This window comes from Oncorhynchus mykiss, chromosome 28 (genome assembly GCF_057628025.1).
Source record: "Oncorhynchus mykiss isolate SJ-2025 chromosome 28, ASM5762802v1, whole genome shotgun sequence".
Taxonomy (NCBI): domain Eukaryota; kingdom Metazoa; phylum Chordata; class Actinopteri; order Salmoniformes; family Salmonidae; genus Oncorhynchus; species Oncorhynchus mykiss.
In genome coordinates, this window is record NC_143049.1 from 18,225,001 (window position 1) to 18,232,885 (window position 7,885).

A 7,885-nucleotide genomic window follows, 5' to 3' on the forward strand; every position below is an offset into this window, starting at 1 on the left:
GCATACCTAAGTGCTGTTCTTGCAGTGCCTTCGAAAAGTATTCAGGCCCCTTGACTTTTTCATATTTTTTTATGTTACAGCCGTGTTCTAAAATTGACTAAATAGTCCCCCCCCCCCCCCCAAAAAAAACCTCTCATTTCAGCATGCCCTAGACTGAAGGAAGCTGGACCTGTTGGTCGAGCTGGACACCACAGTAAGTTTAGTGTTTGAGTTTCCTAGTAAGAAAACAAATCTATGTAGTGCACTTTACATTAGTGCACTTGTTAGTTTAATTATTACTCTAATCGTATTGTAATTAACCATTGGTACACTGTACTTATATTGTGCTAAGGTTAGCGCATGGTGTAACCATTTTTATAGCAGTGACTCCAACCAGTCACTCCTGAGCTTTTCCTAGCTGATCTGTTGTATAGTGCCTCACCTATTTACACCCCGAAAAAGGTTAATGTGTTTATATATTTTTTGCAAATGTAAAAATAAAATGACATACAGAAACTTATCACGGCTCAGGAGAAGACCCAGACGCAGACAGTTCGGTTAGCACGGCTCAGGAGGAGCCGCAGACAGTTCGAAGTAACAAAAGTTTATTACAAAAACGGGGCAGGCAAACGACAGGTCAAGGGGCAGGCAGAGGTCAGTAATCCAGGGCAGTGTCACAAGGTACAAAATGGCAGGAAAGCTCAGGGTCAGGGCAGGCAGAATGATCATAACCGGGAAAACGAGGGGGGGGGGGAGGGGACTAGAGAAACAGGAATATGGGAAAAACGCTGATAGGCTTGACAAGACAAACTGGCAACAAACAGAAAACATGGGTATAAATGGGGAAGATGGATGACACCTGGAGAGGGGTGGAGATGTATGGACATGTTTGAAGCGATTACAGCTTTGTCTTTCTAGGTAAGTCTCTAAGAACTTTGCACACCTGGATTGTACAATATTTACACTTTTTTAAATTCTTCAACGTTTGTCAAGTTGGTTGTTGATTTCTCGACAGCCATTTTGAAGTCTTGCTATAGTTTTTCAAGGTGATTTAAGTCAACTATAACTAGGCGGCCTCCCAGGTGGCGCAGTGGTTAAGGGCGCTGTACTGCAGCGCCAGCTGCGCCACCAGAGACCCTGGGTTCGCGCCCAGGCTCTGTCGTAACCGGCCGCGACGGGGAGGTCCGTGGGGCAATGCACAATTGGCCTAGCGTCGCCCGGGTTAGGGAGGGTTTGGCCGGTAGGGAAAATCCTTGTCTCATCGCGCACCAGCAACTCCTATGGCGAGCTGGGTGCAGTGCGCGCTAACCAAGGTTGCCAGGTGGACGGTGTTTCCTCTGACACATTGGTGCGGCTGGCTGGCTTCTGTGTTAAGAAGCAGTGGGGCTTGGGTTGTGTATCGTGTAGATTGGGTTGTGTAGAGGACTTTCAACCTTCGTCTCTCCTGAGCCCGTACGGGAGTTGTAGCGATGAGACAAGATAGTAGCTACTAAACAATTAGATACCACGAAATTGGGGAGGAAAAGGGGTAAAAAAAAATGTTATGTAAAAAAAAATAACTAATAACTAACTGATGTTCCACTAAGGAACATTCAATGTCGCAACTTCAGTGTATATTTTGCCTTGTGTTTTAGGTTATTGTCCTGCTGAAAGGTATGTCTGGAAAGCAGATTGAACCATGTTTTCCTCTAGGATTTTGCCTGTGTCACACCTTGATCTGTGTCACCTGTCTTTGTGCTTGTCTCCACCCCCTCCAGGAGTTGCCCATCTTCCCCATTATCCCCAGTGTTTTTATACATGTGTTATCTGTTGCCAGTTCATTTTGATCGTCAAGCCTACCAGTGTGCTCCTGTCTGGTTCTAGTTTTCCCGGTTTTGACCATTCTGCCTGCCTGCCGTTCTGTACCTTTTGGACTCTGATCTGGATTACTGACCTCTGCCTGTCCTTGCTTGACCTGTCGTTTTGCTTGCGTCACTGTCTGCATATGAGTCTTCCCCAAAACGTGATACTGTGCTTAGCTCTATTCTGTTTGTTTTTTATAAAATAAAAACTCACCAGTCCTTGCCATGATAAGTGTTAACACAAATGACACAACGACTAGGTTCCAGTTTAACAACATTTACTTCACCGTATTTCCACAGTACACAGTTGCCATTGCACCCAGGCCAGGTCCATCTCTTGTGAGACTACTGTGCAGGCGTACTAATAACAGTGATAGCACCGTAATAACAGAAATATAGGGATACTTAACATGAACTTCACAATAAGCATGCCCATGACATGATGCAGCCACCATCATGTTTGAAAATATGAAGAGTGGTACTCAGTGATTAGTATGATGTTGGATTTGCCCCAAACACAACGCTTTGTATTCAGAACATGACGTTTCCTGAATACTACACTTTGCCACATTTTCGCAGTTTTACTTTAGTACCTTTTTGCAAACAGGATGTATATTCTGTACAGGCTCCTTCTTTTAACTCTGTCATTTAGGTTAGTATTGCGGAGTAACGACAATGTTGTTGATCCATCCTCTGTTTTCTCCTATCTCAGCCATTGAGCTCTAACTGTTTAAGTCACCATTGGCCTCATGGTGAAATCCCTGTGAGGTTTCCTTCCTCTCCGGCAACTGAGTTGGGAAGGAAATTCAATGCTTGACTAAGGGACCTTACAATTTCTGTATTTGTTCGGTACAAAGATTAGGTAGTCCGTTTAAAAATCATGTTACACTCATTGCACACAGTCCATGCAACTTATGTGCTTAACAAGTCCCATCTTTACTACTGAACTTATTTAGGCTTGCCATTACAACCCCTGAGCGGTTTCCTTCCTCTCTGTCAACTGAGTTAGGTAATTAATTCACAGGTCTGTATATAAACCCATATGTCTCCTGCAATAGAGCCTTTGGCATTTATACAGTCCTGACCACACAAACACATCACTGAGTACCACTCTTTATGTATTGTCCTCACTGCATGTGTAAGTGCGGTTACACTTTACGTTAGTGCCCTTACTGTTTATTATAATCACAGTATAACAAGTGTAGTAAATTGTTACACTGTACCCACATTGCACTTAGCGTTAAGGTTACTGCTGTAAGTACATCTTAACAATGAGTGAATACAATACTTACACTAATTGTAACGTGAGAAACCATCATCTTGAACAAGAGAAAGTTCCCTACTGGCCCGAAGGGGCGCAGGCAATCACGTGACTAAGCAACCATTACTGACTCATGTCTGCTACATGGGTACGTGAGTAGTAACACAGTATTAAGGGCACTGTAATGTAAAGTGTTGCTGTAGTTTAAACTCCACTGTCCATTCATTCTTGTTTTGTTTTTCTCCATAGACACCATTGTCTTGACCATCTTTTTCTGCATCGGCGCTGGCTTCATCACAATGTAGAATTAAGTAGCTTACGGTCATTGTTTTGAATTTAAAAAAGGTCAAGAAAGCTAAGACCAGTTTCAAAGCAAGAATTTTGCTATTGCACACAGAGTGAATGCATTTTGCTAAACCTATTATCAGAAAGGTTTGGAACGCTCTTATTGGTCTTAACTAATTTATAAAATGCTACACGTTATGTTATGAACTTTTTTTGTTATCCATCTACACACAATACCCCATAATGATGAAGCAAAAACAAGTTTAGAAATTTCCGCTAATTTATTACAAATAAAAAATTATATTGAATTTACATAAGTATTTAGACCGTTTACTCAGTACTTTGTTGAAGCACCTTTGGCAGAGATTACAGCCTAGAATCTTCTTGGCTATGATGCTACAAACTTGGCACACCTGCATTTAGGGAGTTTCTCCCATTTGTCTCTGCAGAGCATCTCAAGCTCTGTCAGGTTGGATGGGGAGCGTTGCTGCACAGCTATTTTCAGGTCTCTCCAGAGATGTTCGATCGGATTCAAGTCCGGGCTCTGGCTGGGCCACTCAAGGACATTCTGAGACTTGTCCCGAACCCACTCCTGCATTGTTTTGGCTATGTGCTTAGGGTCATTGTCCTGTTGGAAGATGAACCTTCACCCCAGTCTGAGGTCCTGAGCGTTCTGGAGCACATTTTCATCAAGGATCTCTCTGTGCTTTGCTCCGTTCTTCTTTCCCTCTACTGACTAGTGCCAGGTATCAGTGCCTTCCACTAAAAACAATACCCACATCACGATGCTGCCACCACCATACATCACCGTAGGGACGGTGCCAGGTTTCCTCCAGACGTGATGCTTGGTATTCAGGCCAAAGAGTTCAAGCTTGGTTTCATCAGACCAGAGAATCTTGTTTCTAATTGTCTGAAATAGAAACATGGAAACAGAATGCACCGGAGCTCAATTTTAAGTCTCATAGCAAGGGGTCTGAATATTTATGTAAATAAGGTATCTGTTTTTATTTTTAATAGATTTGCAAAAAAGTATTTTGTTTGTTATGTGGATATATTGAAGCAACATCTCAAGACATCAGTCAGGAAGTTAAAGCTTGGTAGCAAATGGGTCTTCCAAATGGACAATGACCCCAAGCATACTTCCAAATTTGTGGCAAAATGGCTTAAGGACAACAAAGTCAAGGTATTGGAATGGCCATCACAAAGCCCTGACCTCAATCCTATCGAACATTTGCAAAAAGTGTGAGCAAGTAAGGAAGCTTACAAACCTGACTCGGTTACACCAGCTCTGTCAGGAGGAATGGGCCAAAATTCACCCAACTTATTGTAGGAAGGCTACCCAATTTAAAGGCAATGCTACCAAATACTAATTGAGTGTATGTAAACTTCTGACCCACTGGGAATGTGATGAAAGAAATAAAAGCTGAAATAAATCATTCTCTCTACTATTATTCTGACATTTCACATTCTTAAAATCAAGTGGTGATCCTAACTGACCTAAAATGGGTTATTTTTAGTTGTATTAAATGTCAGGAATTGTGACAAACTGAGTTTAAATGCATTTGGCTAAGGTGTATGTAAACTTCTAACTTCATCTGTATAAATATTTGTATGAGCAATATCAGAGACTAAAATACAGTAGAATAGAATACAGTATAAACATATGAGATGAGTCATTTTTTAAATTAGACTTGAAATCACCGGCCATGTATATAGGGCAGCAGCCTCTCTGTGATAGTGAAGGCTATTTAACAGTCTGATGGCCTTGAGATAGAAGCTGTTTTTCAGTCTCTCGCACCCAGCTTTGATGCACCTGTACTGACCTCGCCTTCTGGATGATAGCGGGATGAACAGGCAGTGGCTCAGGCGGTTGATGTCCTTTGACTTTTTTGACCTTCCTGTGACATCGGGTGCTGTAGGTGTCCTGGAGGGCAGATAGTTTGACCCCGGATGATGCGTCGGTCGGGTACTATGCCCATGAAGATTGAACTTCCCCAAACTTGAAACTCACGTGCTCCCTATATGCCAGTTAGGCTCTACACCCCTTGTAAAACAGATTAATGTGCTTCATTTAGGAAGTTATTTGGCTACTTTAGTTGTGATACAAACCTTATCAAAATATATAGGCCTATGGGCTAGGCTACATGAGGTGTGCAAATATGATATGAAAAAGTCCCCCCAAAAAACAGGCAGTGTTTCTTGCTTTAAGCTGGGCATCATTCACAAGTGATGGGCTACATTTGTCACCCTTCACACTATTCTTGATTTAATCTGGTCTTTTCATATACTAAATAATGTGTGAAATTAGTTTTGATTTAGAATGGACCATTATCATGCACCTGTATCGAAATGGGCAGGGGAAAAAAATACATGTCATCTATGCACTTAAATAGCGAATGGAGGACGCTTTTCCCCATGGTTCATTTTCATTCCAGCCAGGTAGGCTATTCTACTGTTGTAAAGATAAGCAATGTGCTTAATATTAGGAAAGTTGAGAAATAAATATAGTAAGCCTATAGAAAGCTGATGGGATCCTCTTTTTAATAAAGACCCCCACTGTTTTCTCACGCAATTGCATAGCCTATAAAAATGTTGCTCAACAGATCATGGGCTCTCATGAAGTGTTTGATTAGAAAACATTTTTTTGCATTAATGTCAGAGTGATTAGAGGGACAATAGTGTTGAGTACCAGGCAGTTAGCAAGTTTGGTAGGCTACTAATGACCATCAGCAGCATCAGAGCTTGGAGAAGCCTAATTACCGTGACTAAACAGTCACGTGGAATTTGACTGACGTTATGACTCGTGACCACAGGTGTGGCTGTAATACCTTACCATTCCTAATGGTGAGTGTCAAACTGTAAGGTTCTGTATTTATTTTCTTAGACAACCTTGTGTTCTGTTTCGTTGTGTTCTTGAACGTAGCCCTGTCTTTCATTTTTGTTCATTGATTTCACCTGTTAGTTACTCACCTGGTCTCATCAGCTCCTTATTTAGTTCAGTTCATTCTGTTTGTGCCTTTTGAGGCATTGTTCGTTTTGACTCTACCAAGCCTTTTCCTAGCTCGTTTGTGAGAACCAGTTGTAGCCTTCAGTCCTAGTTTTGATTCACCTGCCTGTTTGCCTGCATGTGTATGACCATTGCCTGCCCGTGTATGACCATTGCCTGCCCGTGTATGACCATTGCCTGCCCGTGTATGACCATTGCCTGCCCGTGTATGACCATTGCCTGCCCGTGTATGACCATTGCCTACCCGTGTATGACCATTGCCTGCCTGTGACCACAATTCCGGTTTATTGCGACAGGTGAATCCACACATTTTGAGTATTCACTACACAAACACTTCACTGTCAAATCATGTCTGGTCAAACAAGACTCCCTGTGCCCAAATGCACAATGTTAGTCTGACATGATTCTCTAATGCGACGTTCAGTGAAAACAACTACACAGACGTGACTGAGGAAAGAAAGGTAAATATTTAACTAGGCAAGTCAGTTAAGAACAAATTATTTTTTACAATGACTGCCCACACCGGCCAAACCCGGACGACACTGGGCCAATTGTGCTCCGCCCTATGGGACTCCCAATCACAGCCGGTTGTGAAATTGAAGGAAACTAACACTAATGTGACAGTTGTATGTGGGAATTACTGATGGTGGCTCCAGACAGGGGCTAATATTTAACATGATACAAATTGTAAACTAAAACTTAGAAAAGCACATTTATCAACTCGGCAGGTTCAGTGCTACAGAAGCCTAAAGCTTGGGTCTCCATTTCATCCCTGAAAATTATGAGGGCATGCAACATTTTTTAATAACAGCATAGTTATTTATAGCCTACATCACTGTGGAAAAGGTACCCCAATACATGTCTCGTTGATATGAGTTGAAGTTTTGCTTCCATAGGACTTGATTTTTCCGGATGCTAGACGAAAGTGAAACAAGCTAAAACAATTGCTACGTACAGTCGTGGCAAAAAGTTGGGAATGACACATTAATTTTCACAAAGACTGCTGCCTCAGTTTGAATGATGGCAATTTGCATATACTCCAGAATGTTATGAAGAGTGATCAGATGAATTGCAATTCATTGCAAAGTATCTCTTTGCCATGCAAATGAACTGAATCCCAAAAACATTTCCACTGCATTTCAGCCCTGCCACAAAAGGACCAGCTGACATCACATCAGTGATTCTCTCATTAATACAGGTGTGAGTGTTGGCGAGGACAAGGCTGGAGATCACTCTGTCATGCTGATTGAGTTCAAATAACAGACTGGAAGCTTCAAAAGGAAGGTGGTGCTTGGAATCATTGTTCTTCCTCTGTCAACCATGGTTACATGCAAGGAAAAACGTGACATCGTTGCTTTGCACAAAAAGGGCTTCACATGCAAGGATATAGTACAGAGCTTGCTCAGGAATGGCAACAGACAGGTGTGAGATCATCTACACGCACAGTGAGGCGCAAACTTTTGGAGGATGGCCTGGTGTCAAGAAGGGCAGCAAAGAAGCCACTTCTCCCCA

The 7,885-nt window shown here is 42.2% G+C and overlaps 1 protein-coding gene across 5 annotated transcripts in view; it reads left to right on the forward strand.

The window, feature by feature from the left end:
- Positions 1–4,802, forward strand: part of LOC149970788 (uncharacterized) — a 22,965-nt gene extending 18,163 nt beyond the window's left edge. For 3 of the 5 annotated variants that reach the window (XM_090225555.1, XM_090225556.1, XM_090225559.1), the window contains 2 exons: positions 143–193; positions 3,331–4,802. In XM_090225555.1, the coding sequence (XP_090081681.1) occupies positions 143–193; positions 3,331–3,386 (107 nt within the window). In that variant the 3' untranslated portion in view covers positions 3,387–4,802. The remainder of the gene's footprint in view (positions 1–142; positions 194–3,330) is intronic. The other 2 variants (XM_090225557.1, XM_090225558.1) reach the window with 1 other exon arrangement.
- The last annotated feature ends 3,083 nt before the right edge of the window (positions 4,803–7,885 follow it).